The sequence below is a fragment of the Aspergillus neoniger genome (assembly GCF_003184625.1).
Source record: "Aspergillus neoniger CBS 115656 unplaced genomic scaffold BO87scaffold_1, whole genome shotgun sequence".
Classification (NCBI taxonomy): Eukaryota; Fungi; Ascomycota; class Eurotiomycetes; order Eurotiales; family Aspergillaceae; genus Aspergillus; species Aspergillus neoniger.
This window is the reverse complement of record NW_020291129.1, coordinates 982,438-1,001,615: the sequence shown is the minus strand read 5'-3', so window position 1 is coordinate 1,001,615 and position 19,178 is coordinate 982,438. Positions and strand designations below refer to the sequence as shown.

Below are 19,178 nucleotides of genomic sequence, written 5' to 3'. Positions count from 1 at the left end.
AAAAAAAAAAGGAGAACCCACCCACTTGGCCAAGGACCCATGCAGGCGCAGGCGGCTGTTGATTTGGCTTTCTTTTCTTTTCTGTACATCCTGTCAGCTGCTCGTGTACGTCCTTTATTATTGTCATTGACTTTTGCCGAAAGGAGGAACCCTATCATCCATGGTTTGATATCACCCACATTTGCGCAGATATTCGCGGCAGTAGTCCTGAAACTAACAATGGAGGGGGGTGCGCCGCTTGATCCAAGACAACATTCACACCATCCATCTTACCACTCCAGGGTCCCCTAGCATTGGGTGAAGGACGCTAAGTCCCTCCTTTGGTGGTCTCCAGGCCAGGAGAGCAGAATGAAGTAATAAAAAAAATTACACTACCACTGCCGAGTAGTGCCAAACTACTACTTACTATTACTCACTGATGAAGAATTGCCATACCATGGCTCGATGCAAACAAGGGGAAGAATGAAAAAGGAGAAAAGTCCCTTGTAACACCGGCCGGTCGCACTTCCGATCACACTCTTTAGTGTATTATTCTTGCAAGTTGCGTCAATCAATATTATGTTCCGCAAATGGTACGAAGTATGCAGAGACCAGAGTGGGATGGTCGGGGCGAAGACAGGATGGAGTCCGACATTGGAGAAGTGCTGTATTATGGTTGGGACCATCATGGGGTGATTATGGAACTACTAGTGGCGACCAGGACAAGAGCTCTCTCTTCCTTCGTCCGACTTGTTGGCTGGCCATGGGTCGCGGAAACGCGCCATTGCTTCAAATCATTCCTGCCCGGCACGCGCTTCGAGTATAATTAGTAGTATTATTGACATTGATTATGATTTCATATACCTCGTACCGCCCGATGATCAGTAATAGTTGGCGGCTGAGTATTAATCTGTGTCTCATCTTGGGCCACTTCCGGACGCGTCTCGTTTCTGCGTTCGGGGCGGCGAGCTGACTTCGGGGTCTGATTGTCGACCGATGGCCCTCGAACTTTAGCTAGCTAGTAGCCTTGTGCGCGACGATTATCAAAGAGTCAAATCACGGAGGCTTTCCTATTCTTTACCTCGAACCCGAACAGGTTGGGGAATGACCATCCATATCGTTTGTCGCTAGCGTAACGATCTTTCCTCTCCCTGTGTGAAGTAAGTGACTCTAGTTAGTTCCTTAGCAGGTGCTGCACCGTCGGAGGACTTCCCTCCCTGTCCCTAGACTGCTGTAGTAGTGTCCTTTTTTCTTTTCTTTTACCCTTTCTCCATATCCACACACCCTATGCACGTACTACTAAAGTTCAGGGGAGGGGGGAAGAGTAATCCAAATCCAAATCTGATAGTTCAAGCATGGCGTTGAGAGAGTGCAAGGCCACAGGGGCAGATCAACTGAGTTGATTGATGGGGATGCGCATCCAGTCCAGCAGGCTCCAAAGGCCTCTCTCATTCGCTCGGTCATCCAAGTGCGGCTAATGATCAACGCCCGCCGCTCCTTGGAAAGACTGGGACTGGAAAGGAAACGAGCAGAAACCAGGCCTCTCCAATCTCCATCCGCCGAGATTCAGAGGGAAAAGAACCGAACGTGTCCCGAGTTGTATGACAATCTCATCCCAGGAAACGTGACAAAAAAGGGAAATGGCAACAGGCGCATTTCCTTTTTGTTGGAATCAATGGGACGTGAATCCCTGTCTAGATTGGAGAAACACTATGGTTGGTTGGTGGTGTCTTGGACGGACTTTGATCTGATCATCAGTCCCAGAGTACTACTGTGTACCAAACTTACTTGACAATACGGTGGCCATCGGTTACTATCCATAGGTACCCTGCAGATGGGCTTGATATATGCCTTGCAAAGGAAGGATTCGTGCGTAATTAATGTTTGGCACCACAATATGATCAAAAGGCCCGGGCAATGATAGTGCTTCGTCGGGCGAAATCCGCCTGGGATTATGGATTGATTGGCATTGTTGCGGAGCTCGTCCATACTTGTCGCTATAATTTTACCGAATCATATCGACTGCGTTCCATACTTCAATAATATAATGATGAGCGAGACTTTTGACAGCGCTCCATCTGCTACCGATCGGGAGCTGATGAATAGTTTGGTTGATTCGTATTCCCATTGATACCTGCAAGCAGAGCGGTTAGTTGTCCCCAGTCACATCATTTCACCACCATCTCTAAAACCACCACGACAATGCCAACTGCGGATCGACCGCAGATGAATTTGCGGACGGAATCAAATGATGCTCCATAGGTTGGATGAGAACTTGATGACGACTCAAACCAACGCAGGTGAAAATTAGCGAAGATTTGGAAAGAAAAGAGAAAAAAGCAACTGGAAACTGCACGCCACTCAATGCCGATAATGAAAGTGAAAGACTGATAACGTCTGGTCGCGGTGTATGTGGAGTAGTATCTACAATAGGGTGCTGTTTGGGTCTCGTATGGAGAATCGGAATAATCCCAAATAGTAACTAGTCACTTTAGTAGTAGCATATTGTGTAGAACCCCTGATCTTTTCCCTTTGGCGCTTCTTGCACTTTTCCTGCCTTTTCGGGGTGAGTTTTCTAGGTTCCTTCTTCAACCTTCTTTTCCGAAAATAGTCGGTCAAGTCCGCGTCGCCATAAGAAAGCACCGTAGGTAGTGATAGCTCCATAGGAAACCTCAACAAATGCATGGACGCCTCTCTGCACTTGCATATGAAAGTATGCCGCTCTGCATTCCAATTGGTATCACAGCCACTAGTTAGAAGTCTGGATAATCGCGGGCTATTCATTTAAGATGGGGGGGAAGAAGGGGGGGGGGAAAGATGGGTGAACCATCGAATCAGAGCGCCCGAGTGTTCATGCTCTTGGTCTGTGTTCCTTTATTTTTGCAGCCTGGCTTTCTGGGTCATCACGACTCAAGCGCGATACGGTGTAACAAATAAACAGAGTGGGTTTGTGGTGTTCCAGAACTTCCGGCAGAAAAAGGTGATGATGGGCTGGATGACGGTGTTGGAATTGGTCGTGGCTATTTCTGAGCTGGGAAATAAGTGGCACGCACGCTCCACTTGGATTGATCAGTGCAAAAAAAAGAGTAACTAGACTACTTTTGTACGAAGATACTGACTGTCTCTCCTCTTTCTCTCCATCCCATACTCGATTAGTCCACCAACCCCGACCTTAACTTACTCACTAATGAAGATGACTCCGGCCCCCTTCGCTTTTTCAGTCTCAAACCTTCAAGGTCCATCCGGCATCCAGAATCCAGATGCGAAAACTGGGGCTGGTGGGAATCCTTGGGTCGTTCTGTCACCCGAGCACTCGGGCGCAGCGACGGGCACAGGCAACTAATTGTGCTAAACGAACAAACGGGGGTAGTGGACGCGGCGATCGAAACTTGAGAGTGAGGCCATACTGGGTAAAAGAAAAGTCTCCAGCCTTCAATAATGAAGCCCCATAGTTAGTTATACGCTGCTCTTGGAGGATCTGACATAACTCGGGTAAACTGGTGGACTTGGACTTCCAGACTACCGTGTTCAGTGTTCACAGTATCCACTGAACATCTTGGTCATTGCTCGGAAATAGTCGATGACTATGGAGCTGCTGCTCAAGTATAGTCCCCTCGTAAGCCAAACAGTAATATGCCAGAGTTAGGAAGTCGTTGAGTCTTCCGAACAACTCTCCAGACACCGACCACCACCAGCTTAAGCTTTTTTCCTTTTCGGAACACTAATTCTTTTACATTCATATTTATTTTTCTTTGATTATTTACTTTTTCGTTATGTTCTTTTTTCCTGCTGATTGACCTTGCCTCGAACAAATTCATCTCCCTGACTGGCCATTTTGGGTTCAATGGATCTCCTGCCCCTTCTTGCAACTAATCTTGTCATTAGGCCGAACATTCATCTCAACCAGATATCTGGACCAATGATATCCACTTTTACAGGTGCTGTCATCTGCCGACTCCTCCATGGTGGTCCTTGAGACGCGAGAAGAGCGCAGAAAATGAAAAAAAAAAAAAAAAAAAAAAAAGGAAGCTCTCAGGCCTATGGTCATTAGTGCTACGTATTAGCCATAACGCATCGTATAGTCGCAAGTCAAAGTGCCTTGATGATGAGCCAGCGAATAAAGGCTCATTTGCCATGGCACATGTCCACCCACTTATACTACTACTACCTTGCTATATTCGAGTGTACATCCAATGTCCGGTTGCGGTAGAGAAATCGAGATGGTCACCGCCAGAATTAATCATCACAACACCAGAGTAGATAACTAACTAGTTGCTACGGATGTCGCTTCTGCAATCCGAACAGCACTAAAGCAGCAGAAGCAGCTACTGCTGCTGGTATTCACTAAGTGCCAAGGAACCTTCCTGGTCGCCTGTTGCCAGCAAGTACTTACTACCTTTACCCGGCGCTCTAGACGATGTGACTTTGTCACTACCTAACCAGGGTGTCTCAGCATCATCCAGTTCGAATGTGGAACTAACCGCTTCCACCACTTCCGCTGATCTAGATCATCCCTATTAATCACATTATCATTATTCAATATGATGATTGAAGTAATCCTCTTTTTATTTTTCCTCTCCCCCCTCTCTCCCTCTTGAACTATTCTGGTCATTCCTGTGGTACCCTGGACGGTGGTTCCGTTTCCCGACAGACTATGCACGTTCATTCGTGCAGAGGCCGCAACCAAATTCCTTCGATCCTGAACCGCCTTGGAAACCCATCGGCCTTCCTGATCGAGAAGGTATCTGGTCATCAATGACGAGGATGATGACGGCTCCAAGTGGTCATACTTAAATTACACAGAGTGCAGCCTAGTACAACACCAGCAAAAATGCATCCGATGCACATTTACCCTGTTCATCCGAGGTTCATTGTTCGTGATCCTCATTAACCCACCGGTGGTGAGTCTTCGTTGTGTATGGGGGGGTTCTCTTAACTTTCCGGGATCCCCTCCTCTGCCCACACAATCATTGGGCGAGATGGGCCTTGGTTAGCATCTCGCGGTGTGTTGTCGGAAAAGTCGAAAGATAGTACTAGGATGCCTACGAAAGAAACAGATCGACACTGTCGAACATTATTAATGGGGTCGACAGTAATACTAATGGTTACTCGTCCTTGTACCGCGCGGCCCCGACTTGCAAATTGATTGCAGGAAACATCCGGATCACCCAGCATCTCGCCCTCATTAATAAGGATGGTTAGATAACTAACTATGCCGCGACTGTGGTCGGGACTAATCCAGTCTTCCTTCATGACTCGAATCGACCTAGTATATTGCATGAACCGGCCTGGCCTATCACTAGGTGGACTGGTCGGATAACGAAACTCCTCGGAGATTTTCTTATCACGCAAGTTGCCTGGATGGTGCCGCTCTAGCCCGTGGGTTGTCATTCCCATCCCCAGTTTTCATCACCTTGCACCTTCAATGTGTCCACGAGTGATCGCATCACCGGACTGTGTCAGGATAAAAAGGGCATACGCAAGGACAAGTCCATAATTCGGAGATTTGCTCGGTGCTGAAGATGAGCATTTTTCGGGCCCGTCCCTTCCCACCTTGCTGCCCTTCCAGGCTCCTTGCATCTACTCATCCTTGCGGCTCGATACTTTACTAAACAGCTAACATTGTGGAGGGTAAACAAACAATCCTCATGGGGAGGATAAGCATGATACATCGCAACCACCGTGCGAGCTGATACTGCAGCTTAAGCTTTCATCTAAGCCAGGCATGTGTGCAAGCTTACTGCTGGCGACCGACAGGCATGACTGCTACGTGCTCTTCAAAACCAAGGACCTCGTCGTAGTCGAGACTCGATATCCCTTCGTTCTCCCTTGAAGGCGCCGTTGGACAGGCAGCGGTTGCTCCGGTTCAGTATGAGACGAGACCAACAATCCTTGCTCATGTTGAGCCACCATCGACCACGGCCCAAAGTCAGCATGAAGGTTCGAATGCCGCCATCGTCAGTCTGACTTTCGATGCGAGGCATAGACTACATCGTAGATTGCAACTTTTGAGGAGGAACCAGGGGAACGCATCCGGTGGTCTGATTTACAAGTCGACTGCAAAACAACCCTTATTCCTTTAGAATCCCGGATTTCGTAATCGTGATGGAAGGTGACGATGATGATGAGCATACTACCAAGTAGAGCTCCTGGAAGATCAGGGAGGCGGCATACTGGATTGGTCAAGCCGGGGCTGCTCAGGAAGCACGCGGCTTATCGTATGCTGGTCGACTTGCCGCTACGCGACCGTAGTTGATGATTAGCAATAAGCTCAGCGATGACCATTCGACAGATGGCTAGCTCAGCAGAACTTGATATCACCGTTTGCCTCTCGCGGTGGAGGCCGTCCTTTTTTTTGAGATCCATCACGATCACGAAGTCAACATTATTTACGGAGGCTTTGGCGGCATGTGCACCAGATGCATCCGTCGTAGCCACTGGAGCCTGAACTCAGCTAGGGTTCATCGCCCCGTCAAGGTTCCTCATTCGGGTTTTGTTCGCACTCTTGCCTCGCTCCTATGCTCGCTGAAGATTGTCTGGAACGGATACCATTATGGGGAAGTATCGGAAGTTGGGGACTACGTATGTACGGTCTGAAACCTTCCCCGCCGGACTAAATCGAGGTCGTAGAATTTTGTTCACCAATAACCGTGCTACTTCAAGTGGCAAGCCTCGTTTCTGTCGGGTCTTACTTTACGGCCTTGCCTTGGGAGGAGTATCTATACCGTATGCTACAGTACCACCTGAGAAACCCTCCATGGAGACACACACAAACACACACACACACCCTTCTTTCCCCCCAACTTACACTACGCCAGCTGAACGAACATCTCCAAAAATTAAGGAAATGATGTATCGATCTCTTCTGTTGGAGTCAGTCCTCCCTTACGAAACTCGTCTCACCATCAGACCTTCATCCACCCTGGAACCACACATCCCTAGCACGGCATACCGTTCACCAACATCCGTCCTTCGTTACTTCTGTCTAGGTAGAGTTACTTCTGCGAAATCATCCACTTTTTTTACTCTCCGTGGCAGCAGTCTCCGCTCCACGCAAGAAGAAGAAAACAAGCCGGGAGGGACACCGAGCCACCGACAACTTGTACCAACCCCGTTGGTAGCGCAGTAAAAGTACCAAAATCTCTTGCCCCTTGGTTCAACAGGATGGACAGATAGTACGTATTCCGATCTCTCACCCCTGCCACTAACAGAAGGACTATATACCGGTCTCAGTATGATCTGGATTCTTCCCCCCCTCCCTCCTCCCCTCCTCTTCTCTACCCACACTCAATGTCAATACCACCGCGACTGCTGCGGCTGCTCTACATACTCGAGGGAGGGGTGTGTTCTTAACCCAACCCGGAAATACCCATCGCATCCATCCATGACCCCCATGCGAACGTTTATCATCAGAAATCAACAATTAGTTACCAACCACCATCCATCATGTAAATGACCTAAATTGATCACACCTTTCGCTGGTGCATTAGATGCTGCGATCGTCGTCTCTTTCTGAGATGCTGACCGCGTCTGTGGTGGGCACCTTTTCCCATTCCTGCTCAGATGAATTGGACTCAGCCGGTTGTTAACTATCAGCTGGCTGCTTGCTGGCTTGGAGTCAAAAAGTAGTTAGTCCTGGACACGTTGGCTGTTGAACGCTTACCAGTCAGTGCTTTGATCTCTTTCCACGCTTGGTTAATTCTAGACCATGTGCTCGGATTACTTATGCGTATTGTTTACTTGTTTTGCTTTGCTCCTTCGTATGTATCATTATCAATCGACCTAGTTAGTTCAAGCTTGTAGAACAGGGCAGGGCAGAGAGTTAGTTGACTTGTTCCTCGGCTAACTTGGTCTCGATAATGATATCGATGGGTGTTAATTTACCCTAAACCTTGGAAGTCTTGACTATACACACTCACTCACTCACTTTCAGGTTTGCATATACTTACTTACACAGGTCTGTGAGACCTCACGGCCCTCTTAGTCTTAGCCAAGTTCAACACGGCAGTATTTCCATACTAACATAGGTAGAATGTACATGAACTTTCTCAGCTAAGAGCCACCTCGAGAGATGAATACCTCGTGATCAAGGAACATCAGAAAGCAGAAAAAGCAAACAACCAACGACGAAAAGCAAAGCCAGAAATTAAGAAACGGCTGCCTGACAGACAGCCTCGCAGACCAACAGTAGACCACTGCACCCATAGCAAGGATAACATACATTTGCTTACTGACTCGGTACCTCACTTCTCTTTGTGGGTATGTTGATGTCTGTCTTGAGTAGGTAGGGATAATGTATGTCTGGCGGTTGGTTATGTCCACCTCAGACGGTATCATCATCATCACTACTTCTTTATTCTCATTGACAATATTGGAATGGGTTGAGCGGTGATGCCTGAGTTACATAGAACTATTGATTGATGGATATGATTCGATGGCAGTGTCAGCCGGTAATAAATACTGTATACTAAGTAAGGCTATGTATGGATGCCAGGTAGCTGGCTAGCTAGCTGAAAAAGCAAGTGAGTATGTAGCTTTGACTAGCTTTCGTAAGGCATATATTCTTTATTCGCTGTCGATGGATGATGATGAGTTGCGTCTGGTTATTGGTTGTAGCATATACCATATAGTGAAATGGATAGGCAGTAAGTAGGTGTCTACTTATAAACTTGTTTTCTCATCATATCAATACTGCTGGATTTACTTTTATCATGACAGTCTGTGTTATTGGTGGTTGATGCGTAGCTTACTTGGCTTGTGCTGAGCTGGGCTGGGTTGGGCAGCTCTAAGGTGATAGGACTGTCAGGACTGCTTGTGGTATGCCTTGCTGTGAACACCGCGAACATGAAATTGTATAGTCTGTTTGGGTCTAATTTGCTATAGGGGAAGGAATATTAGGTGGAGTTCGGACACAGTACGCTGTGAGTTAGTTACTAGTATATATTCTATTTGTTATACAAGTTTGTATCCTTCACTTTATATATTCATCTAATAGCATCACACTGCAACAGCAGCGGAATGATAACTACTAGTAGCACTTGAGAGTATTTAGTCTCAGCTACCAGTTACAAGTGAATCACTGATGTGTCTATCTATACTACTTACTCACATCTAATCAAACTGATGTACTAGTGGGCCGATATTTCATAGATGGTATCCATTGTGCTCCTGTACACGAGCGGTAGATAGTAATTTACAAGTACTATATAACTGTCATAGTTTATATACTTACTAGGTTGATATGACTTCAGTGCTTATATATATACTATCGTCACAGCAAAGAGTCCACTTGTAAACCTGTCCATCGCTGATTTCCAGGCTAACAGGATCATCGTCACTTCAATAAGTTACTAGTGCTATCACCAGTTTCCAGGACTCAGTGAAAATCCTAATCTTATATGATACAAGAGCACCGGGGTATCTTAAAAGAAAAAAACAGTCCTATTTAATCCAAATTAGCTACTCTCCTGAGATAAGTATTAAAGAAATAGTAGTGCTAGATTCACTAGTATCATGATATCACTATATATAATCAAATACTACCTTGATAGTACTACATATTTTGAGAAAGTAGTGCATTATTCATAATTATTCATATAATCAATCATCATCCTTGAAGTTCAGATACACCGAGCCCAACTGCTACAATATATTAATGCACTATCCAAGTTTCTGTAGCCTTTTATTTCATACCGTGAGACTTCATCAGGGCGGTATCCTGTCCTAGCAAGTCAACGTATGTATTCATAATATACACGTTATCTGTGTCGAAAGGTAAGCTGGTCAATCTTCGACGGCTGGTATGATGGTTAATGATACGTAGAAGAATATATATATGTATATGATAGTAAAGTATACAGCGTAGCTTCGCATTTGTAGTGAGGCCGTGTCTTCTTCAATGCCGCGTCCAATATATATAACTATATATTTCAGTAGTCCCTGATGTGAATGAACTTAATTGGAGATGCTAAGTAGATGCTTACCTCGAAGAAGCTACATTTTAGTTTCTCTTGCTGTCTGATAATATAAAGAGGCAATTGCTTAGCCATGATGGCGAAGATAGCTTAACATATATATTACAAACTCCATGGTGGAGAATAGAAGCCTCAAAGCCTCAGATAATAAAGAGACGGAGGTCTTATTCGATGTAGCGTGCTCATAGAGAAATTGATTGTTACCTTGAGAACCTGAAATGGTACTAGGTAGAATCGCGTTAACATATTCACATCTATTACAGTAATACATCGACCACTTCTATCTCTCTTCTTGTTAACTATCTTAAACGAAGTCCATTAATATATAAAGGACTGTAAAGGAGATGATCATGGAAGGAATTCTCTTGTATTTTACTATATATAAAGTAGTGAGAACAAACCTAGTCGCTATTGAGCTAGACAATGGGCATTCAGAGCGAAATTATTCTCAATAACGGCGTAGCATGGTATGGAAGGGTTGCTGTTGGTCACTCAGTGCATCACAGGATTCAAGGAGATTTCTATATATGCGTTCCACATATACCTCTGCAATAAAATGTGAGTAACGAATATAGAGGTCGTTATTATAACTGGTATGCAGGTTAGTTGCTGCTGGAAGGTACCAGACCGGACCAAAGTCTCCACAAAAGTCGAACCATATACGCAATTATACAGTCTGCGTAGCGCTACATGCTTGCTCCTTGCATTATACAACCTCTCACATCAATTCCCCTCTATGACCTACCAACATATGCATATAAGCCACTGGAATCGGACAAATAGCTGGGATAGGGTTCGGCATTGTGTCCGGACAAGACCTAAAGATGGGTACCCAATAACCGACGAGGTGGCTTGTGGTTGTACAAATACAACTGCAGATGCTCCTAGTTGGATCGCCGACTGACAAGTCAGATATGTTGTACGTGAGACAATTGTACTACATGCTCGGAGTTGCGGTATGGAGAGCCGAACATCAAGCACACCAGAGCATTTTTGAGCGATAGTATGCCCGGTATATGTTGTGTGCGATGACCATTCGCCTTGGATTCGTTTGTGCATAACCATACAATACCGTGCCTTGTTTATGTGTTCTTTGTATGCAAACCAGGACCGTAAGAGTCGTCGCCACTGGACGATCGTTGGTGTTACATTGCATTGAGGTAGTCGTTAATTCGAAGATCGCCAAGGGACTGACCGCTTCTTCCATTGGTGTGTCCCTTACTGAACGGGAATACTTTATCTGTTTACCAAACTGTTAGCTTGAGACTGGGCCAGTCTTTAACAGCAAATCGAACAGCAGCCTGTGGTTCAAATGGGAGCACCTCATGAGCAAGTGTCTCCGACCAACAAGCATTGGGGTAGTCTGTATTGTAGGGGAAGCATCCAGAGGGCATAATGATCCGTCTCCCTTGTGATCGAGGTGTCTATCATCCTATAGCCGTACACTCTTGACTCGTGGTTGGCACCAGTTATCTCCTGCTAGCTGGGCCTGATTTCAACGCGGATTCCAGGAACCCCACTTAAGTCCTTATTGGTCGGTTCGAATATCGTGCAAGCGGCTGATGGGGAGCATATGGGATAGAAGCCGCGACGTTTGATATTGCACGCAAAGTTGAAAAGATGGGCAGTATTGACTTGGGAGGGCAGGCGATTGCAAATTCCGGCAACGAGAATCGACTTAATCGAGGCAACCTCTCTTGTGGGTATGTGGGTCAAAAACAGCACAACGAGGCCATAGCAATCTGGCCTGATAGCATCTTAGCAGCACCACAATCAGCCCAGGCGTGTATGATCGACCGCAACCACGGGAATTAACGGACTTGGGAATGGATTCGAATGGAGGAAAACGGGCGATTGAGGAAAAGTGGAGCATCAGAATCCCCGGATTCTCCTCGTTCTTTTGGTTTGGAGCTTAGAGGCCAGTGGTGGAGTGACAGAAGTGGATGTCAAACGACACTGGGGATTCTCTAGTCGTTCTAGATGCGGGAGAAGCCGGGGAGGATCTCGGGAAGGACCGTGTGTTCCAGCTAGATGGGTTGGCGGATGAGTCAGCGTGACAGTGGTCCAAACCGAAAAAGGAAAGCACGATGGGCGACAGAATCAGGAAAGAGCGGGCGGGAATGCATGGAAGAGCTGCAGGAGAATAAATAATTATACGGGATAGATAGAGAATAGTTAGGGAATAAATCAGTGGATCATTCAATATTCCATCTTGCCTATCATTCCATCGGGAAGAAGGAGTGATCCATCTAATCCCGAGCAAAGAGACAATGACGGAAAAAATTTCTAACTCCAGTATACAATCGTCATTCATAATCGATGAGTGATGTCTAGACATTACCAGCTGCTTAGGGTAAAGGTTTAAAATAAAAGCCTCAAGAATGATTATGCCTCAGGAAGGGAAGTGTGTTTTCCCCTCACGCCTAATTTCTCCCCACTAAGTAATCTTTTCCCCTCACGCAACTATTATTCCTCCTCTCTCCAATTTTTTTTTTTCCTCATCTCCAACCCGCCACATGTGAAATAAATGGCAAAATAGTCTCTATACCCAAGCAGGAATGAAACATTCTTTAAACTAGTTTTTTTTCTTGCTTTCCACTGGACCCGGCTGACCGAGCACCCACTTGGCTTACGGTCGAGCCAGTCGCGTCTGGTGCCAGAAGGAGAAAATTAGCCGCCCTACGATCCCCAGCCAGAGCACACCGATTCGCCCAAAACAGCTAATTGACACAGTCATTTTTTCCTGTGCTTTGCTTAACGCCGGTGATTTTTCCAGTGGGCGAACCCTTTATCCATACTTGGGTGTTCAATTTCTCTGAATCACTTCTTTTCCTCTTACTCTTCTCTTTCCCAACCCACTCTCCACTCTCCCCTCCTCACCCCCCTTACCCTTCGCCTTTTGGCTCAGGTGCGACTACCGCCCGACAATGGTTGGAAGTACGCTGGCGATCCGCTCCAAGATGGCCTCTCCCTCCGCCGCTATGCAGTTGTCGTCGCTGTCGCGCAGGTCGCTCTCGACGCGACCCCAGATTCTTCGTTCCGCACGTCCCTTGAGACAACAGCAATTCCAGCGCTCTGCTCGTCGCTCCTACGCTGATGCTGCGCCCGCTGCCCCGACCCCCAAGCCCAAGAAGCGCTTCAGGTTCTTGCGCTGGACCTGGCGTCTGACCTGGCTCTCCACTATCGGTGCGGCCGGTGCTCTGGCCTACAGTGTCTATGAGTTGCGCCACCCCGTCGAGCAGATCAAGCCTGATCCGACGAAGAAGACCCTTGTTATCCTGGGTAGGTTTCTTGCACCCTGTGTCGCTTATCGTGACACGATCGCGGCCGAACAGCAACTTACGAGTCATTCCCCAATCAGGTACCGGATGGGGTACTGTTTCCCTACTGAAGAAGCTCGACACTGAGAACTACAATGTTGTCGTCATCTCTCCCCGCAACTACTTCCTTTTCACTCCTCTCCTCCCCTCCTGCACGACTGGTCTGATTGAGCATCGCTCCATCATGGAGCCGATCCGTAACATCCTCCGTCAGAAGACCGCCCACGTGAACTTCTACGAAGCCGAAGCCACCAAGGTCGATTACGAGAAGCGTGTCGTGTACATCAGCGATGACTCTGAGATCAAGGGAGACATCTCCCACACCGAGGTGCCCTTCGACATGCTCGTCGTTGGTGTCGGTGCTGAAAACGCAACCTTCGGTATGTAACTTATTGTTCACATCCGCCACGGATCGCACTCTAACAATAACTAGGTATCCCCGGTGTCCGGGAGAACTCCTGCTTCCTGAAGGAGGTTGACGATGCCCAGAAGATTCGCAAGCGCATCATGGACTGCATTGAGACTGCCATGTTCAAGGACCAGACTGAAGACGAAGTCAAGCGTCTTCTCCACATGGTTGTGGTTGGTGGTGGCCCGACTGGTGTCGAATTCGCCGGTGAGCTGCAGGACTTCTTTGAGGATGACTTGAAGAAGTGGGTTCCTGAAATCCAGGAGAACTTCAAGGTCACCCTTGTCGAAGCTCTCCCCAACGTCCTTCCCATGTTCTCCAAGCAGCTTATCGACTACACCGAATCGACCTTCAAGGAGGAGAAGATCTCTATCCGCGCAAAGACTATGGTCAAGAACGTCACCGACAAGTACATCGAGGCTATGGTCACCAACCCCGATGGATCCAAGTCCATCGAGCGTATTCCCTACGGTCTGCTGGTCTGGGCTACCGGTAACGCTGTTCGCCCCGTTGTCCGCGATCTGATGAACCAGCTCCCTGCCCAGAAGGACTCGCGTCGTGGTCTTGCTGTGAACGAGTACCTCGTCGTGAACGGCGCTGAGAACGTCTGGGCTGTTGGTGACTGTGCTATCACCAACTACGCCCCTACCGCCCAGGTTGCCAGTCAGGAGGGTGCTTTCCTTGCCCGTCTCTTCAACACCATGGCCAAGACCGAGGCTATCGAGCAGGAGCTGAAGCAGCTGTCTGATGCTCAGGCCCAGGCTAAGGGTGAGGAGCGTGACCAGGTCTTTGACGCGATCCGCGAGCGCCAGAAGCAGCTGCGGAGAACCAAGCAGATTGGTCCCTTCCAGTACTCTCACCAGGGTAGCATGGCTTACATCGGAAAGGAGCGCGCTGTTGCGGACATCAGCTGGCTGAGCGGCAACATCGCCAGTGGTGGTACCATGACCTACCTCTTCTGGCGCAGTGCTTACCTGAGCATGTGCTTCAGCAGTAAGTTACCTTAGTTTAACTGTATGCGCAATTATATGATGCTAACTGACATCAATCACAGCTCGCAACCGTGTCCTGGTCGCCGTCGACTGGATCAAGGCCAAGCTGTTTGGCCGCGACGTCTCTCGGGAGTAAATCCTTCAATAAAACCTTGGGAAACTCTGTATCACCATCAGCAGACATGCTACGTCCATGATTTCGAAGCGATAACCCCTCTTTTATTATTGAATTCCATCTCTTTCTCATCATTCTTATCTCCACCCCCCTTCCTTGACGCCACTCCAATAACCATCCTCTTCCTTGACCTAAATGGGAACCTTTCCCCCCCATTGTCTGTCACACATTGCTCCGCAGGAGCATATTAATGACGATCAAGAGAGCACACACTACACCAAGACGCTCTGCTGTGATCTATCGCAGCGTCCATAATGGGTGACTCCATATAAAAGCGCACATAGATCACTTCGACTTGATCATCATTTTATTCGTCTTTTGTTTCTTTTCCCCTGTACGAAATAGATAGACCGGGTTCGGGTTACTGTTTAGACATGCTAGAATTGGCCATAATTCTTTTCTTTGTGCTGTTTCGTTTTATTTTTTTTTTTCTCAATACATTTTTTTTTCTTCTTAACTTTTCCTGTTCTGAGTCTTATTCATCCTCTAATAACTTGGTTCTTTTATTCTCTCTTATATATTTGTCGTTTTCATTCCGAAAATGAGGTTGCTCGGTTTGGTTGGTTGTATACTCTACTCTCCTGTCCTGTATAGGTATTGACATTTGTATTTGTATTTGTATGCTCTTTGGCGGGTTACTGGTCAAAAATAATGAATGCCTTATCTGTATCATGCTAAATAAAGTCATTCTCTGCCCCTCCCATTACTATCTAAATATTGTTGTACTGGTGCGTGATAAGTCGATTAAGATATATATCTGTTAGGCTGCCCTTCTTGACAGGCGCATTACTCCAATTGTCTAACTGTCTAAGTCCTACTAATTAACAGCTGACTGTAGTCAGTTGGAGTCACCACGGGGTTTGGGATAAAAAACGAATGTCTACTATATGATGGAAGAGAATATCGTGCTAACACCTACCCTACACCTTGCTTGCTATCATAATATAGGAATACTTAACTATGAACAAGATATTGTTCTGTTATGTATGACATACAGGTGAAGGGGAGACAGGATGTGTCAGTGAGTAAGAGAAAAATACTGTATACGCTTGCTGTGTGATATAACATGTCAAGAGGTATGAATATAAAGCAGAGCCGAGAGATATCGCCGAGCTTCCAGAGAAACAAAATGTGAGGGTGGGATAAACACCAGGAAAGGAAGAAGAGAAAGTCTAATCGATTAATAGGTAGGCCGCTAGGTCGATAAGTAGATTGTTGATTGATTGGTTTATTTCTCCCCCTTCAGAACAGGTTCCAGCCACGATTCCTCTGTTCCCGGTTACCTACAGGACGATCTGAGTTCCTGTTCTTCCTTTCGCGTCCGTCAAGTTGACGGATACTTTCGATCTTCTGGAGGGCTAATTCAAGAAGTTCCTTCTTTCTGATCACGTCCAAGTGGTTCCGGATGCGTGGGTCTTCGCGGGCGAATCGCTCGACTTCGGCGTCGGAGAGGTGGCGGCCTAGACGCATGTCGAGCTCGCGGGGGAAGTTGTAGTAGAATTCGGAGAGGAGTTCAACGTTGAGGAAGAGGACGGCAGTGGAGGTGAGCTTGTCGGCGACAACATCGAGGAAGACCTCCGGGCAGTAGTATTTGTTCTTTTTGGAGGAGCATTGCTTGGAGCGAACGGCGAGGAGCCGCATTTTGATAAGGTCAGCTCGGTCACGGAGGAAGACGCTCTCACGGCCTGTGTCTTGTTAGATGTGATACCTGATTGACATGTAGGATAAAATCGACATACCTCGGGCCAGCAAGGCGGAGCTGAATCCACCAGCACCGCCGGCGCCGTCACCTTCCAGGAAGACCTCGCCCTTTCGCACCTTATCGACAAATGACATGACGTCCTTCAGTTTGCGTCGTCCGATGGAGTCTTCAAGGCGCTTGAAGGCCGTCTCGCATGCTCTGAGTTCCTCTTTGAGGACTTTGCTGACGTTTTCCCTTCCCTTGGCCCATTCCGGGTCCTCAACCTCAATCTCAAACTTGAATGGCTTGATGCAGTTTTCAACTTGATCGCTAGTGCTGAAGAATCGATCGTTCAAGATACTATTGCACGCATCGACGATCTGCTTCTGAGCGTACGGATGCGTGGCAAAGGTAGAGTTGGCGATCAAGCGATCGACATGAGTTTGGATCGCGTTGGCGACAACTGTGGTGGCAAGTCGACCAATTCCCAGCTTCGTCAAGGAAGATGTCGAAGCATCGAGCTTGCGGTGCCAGTACAGTGACTCCGGGTCAGCTTTGGCAAGGTCACTGAGCGGATCCAGCTCTGGTAGCGGAGCGGACAGATCGTCTATCGGCTTATTCCAATACCTCTGCGCCAGGATGTCCATTACCCGCTGGTCAAGCTCATTCTTCAGCATTTCGCGGACCTGAGGGCGGCCGAAGCTTTCAGCAAACGCCTTGAACGAGTGCTTGAAGCTGTCCAAGCTCTCCGCCAGATAAGACTCTGCACTCAGAGGACGATCGTTGTATTGAACCTTGAACTCATAGGTTGCCTCCTCAAGCTCCTGACTGATTGCATCCCTAGTACCCGCTAGGCTTGATGCCATCGTCTGCTCGAGAACATGCATGAGCTTTGTGCGCAAAGTCGAAACACCGACAGAAACGTCCGATTGTGAACCAAACTCCGACGGGTGAGCAGAGAAATAGGCGTGTTCATTCTTCATGATAGCTCCGGTGATATTTCCGCTGCCTCTGGAGAAAAGTGCTGTAGTTTGAGGAATCCGGCTAACGACACCAACGTAGCCCAGGCGGAGAGGGTACTTCTTGTCGGAAAGAACGTTGTAGCCGCGTTCGGGATCAACAAGGTCCATCTTCGTTATAACACCGATAGTCCTCTCACCTCTGGGATCTACCCTGCGGCTGGCTCTAAGAGCAGTCGAGTTGGCCAAATCGACATCGGCCGCGGAAATGGCGAGAATAACATTCGGTGCTTGGATGTACTTGTCGCAGAGGTCGGAGATTTTCTGTTTCAACTCAGGGGGTTGATCATGTCCAGCAACTTGGATGTAGCCCGGAAGGTCGATGAGAGAGAGGTCAGGGACGTGAGGAGAGTAGATAGAAAGCTGGATAGGGTCATCGGAAACACAGTCTCTCTCTGGAACGGCCAAGTTCAAATCCGTCAAAGTCCGCTGAATCTGAGAAAAGTCCGTGATTTTTCCTAACCCAAGAGCCGGAAACTCTCCATATTCAGCTTGCGCATTCGGTGTGTTGACCAGAGTCAGCTCGATCGGCCGCCGGGTGACCATGTTAGTGCCCTTCGGAAGGAATTCATGTCCAACAATAGCTTCGAGTACCGAGCTCTTGCCCGAAGACTGAGACCCGATAACCACAATTGACGGGAGCGTCAGGGTATTCGACTGGCCGACGGTCTGCAGAATATTCCTAATCTCGATCATCTTCCGTGTAAGAAGCATCATCTGGTCATCCTCCGCAATCTTTCTTTCCGACCGAGTGTCCTCCTCATTAGACTCATCGTAACCGAAAGCTCCGGCAGTAGTAGCACCAGCCGCCGCCGCACCGAGACGACTCTCCTTCGGGCGTTTTCCTCCAGGGCCACCATTATCGGACTGAGGTTCTTCGTTCGGACTTATAATACTCTGCAACCATTCCGGAAGCTCCACGGCATCCGTCGTTCTTTGCCATCCGCGTTGTGTCTGTTCGGCAATGCCCTGAATTTCCGTGAATAAGCTCGAAGCTGCATCTCCCGCTGTTTCCCCCGCACGTTTGAACAAATCGATAGCATAATTCCCTGCCTCTGAACGACACAAACATTCATTAGTTATCTATTAGCAAATTCAGATCGGGAATCGAGCACGTACGTGTAGCTTGGTACTGGAAATAAGCTAGCCCCGCTACCGTAGCCCCCCCAAGCATAGCCGGCAGCCGTACCAGCTTGATGGCGAGCTTAGGGAGTATCCGGTGAAAGGAGATTGCCCGCACAGCAGGCACATTATTGTGAATCGCATTCGCACCTACCGGCCAGGCCCGGCCACGTAGTGCGGCGCTGCCATCGGAGCGAAGAAGACCGCCGGTCCTGGCGGCAGCATTATGAACATGGCGGGCCAGAAGACCGGTCCGCAACAGCGGAACAAGACGATGGGAGAGGATTCTCCCGCTCATGGTTCCTGAAATCACATACACATCAAGAAAGTCGGAAGAAGGCTAGTTAGGCATTTCCGAGGCGAAAAGCCACGGGGTGGTAGTAGTACCTTCGGGATGGTGAGGTAGTAAGTAGCTTGCGGGAGGGAAGGAAAGCGAGAAGGAGGCGGCGGAGATGATCAACCAAACCACAAAATAATAATAATGCAGTCAGTCATTCGATAATCCGC

At 47.8% G+C, this 19,178-nt stretch overlaps 5 protein-coding genes across 5 annotated transcripts; 3 read left to right on the top strand and 2 right to left on the bottom strand.

The window, feature by feature from the left end:
• The first annotated feature begins 20 nt into the window (after nt 1-20).
• BO87DRAFT_371951 (uncharacterized protein) lies at nt 21-593 on the top strand. The gene has a single exon (XM_025622166.1). It carries the CDS (start codon nt 40-42, stop codon nt 289-291), a length of 252 nt encoding a protein of 83 aa, XP_025485288.1. The 5' UTR covers nt 21-39; the 3' UTR covers nt 292-593.
• Nucleotides 594-4,822: 4,229 nt separating this feature from the next.
• BO87DRAFT_6794 (uncharacterized protein) lies at nt 4,823-5,566 on the bottom strand. Its single transcript, XM_025629468.1, has one exon. It carries the CDS (start codon nt 5,374-5,376, stop codon nt 4,912-4,914), a length of 465 nt encoding a protein of 154 aa, XP_025485287.1. The 5' UTR covers nt 5,377-5,566; the 3' UTR covers nt 4,823-4,911.
• A 682-nt stretch (nt 5,567-6,248) lies between these two features.
• On the top strand, nt 6,249-7,152 carry BO87DRAFT_6796 (uncharacterized protein). The gene has a single exon (XM_025629469.1). The coding sequence runs from the start codon at nt 6,533-6,535 to the stop codon at nt 7,106-7,108; it is 576 nt and encodes a 191-aa protein (XP_025485286.1). The 5' UTR covers nt 6,249-6,532; the 3' UTR covers nt 7,109-7,152.
• Nucleotides 7,153-12,880: 5,728 nt separating this feature from the next.
• BO87DRAFT_381835 (alternative NADH-dehydrogenase) lies at nt 12,881-14,810 on the top strand (the record flags this gene model as incomplete). Its single annotated transcript, XM_025624572.1, has 4 exons — nt 12,881-13,239; nt 13,289-13,653; nt 13,707-14,675; nt 14,737-14,810. 4 exons carry the CDS (start codon nt 12,881-12,883, stop codon nt 14,808-14,810), a joined length of 1,767 nt encoding a protein of 588 aa, XP_025485285.1.
• Nucleotides 14,811-15,846: 1,036 nt separating this feature from the next.
• On the bottom strand, nt 15,847-19,109 carry BO87DRAFT_348059 (dynamin-related GTPase MGM1). The gene is made up of 3 exons (XM_025620956.1): nt 18,669-19,109; nt 16,589-18,604; nt 15,847-16,534 (listed from the first exon to the last, which is right to left on the bottom strand). Exons 1-3 carry the CDS (start codon nt 18,967-18,969, stop codon nt 16,092-16,094), a joined length of 2,760 nt encoding a protein of 919 aa, XP_025485284.1. The 5' UTR covers nt 18,970-19,109; the 3' UTR covers nt 15,847-16,091.
• Nucleotides 19,110-19,178: the final 69 nt, after the last annotated feature.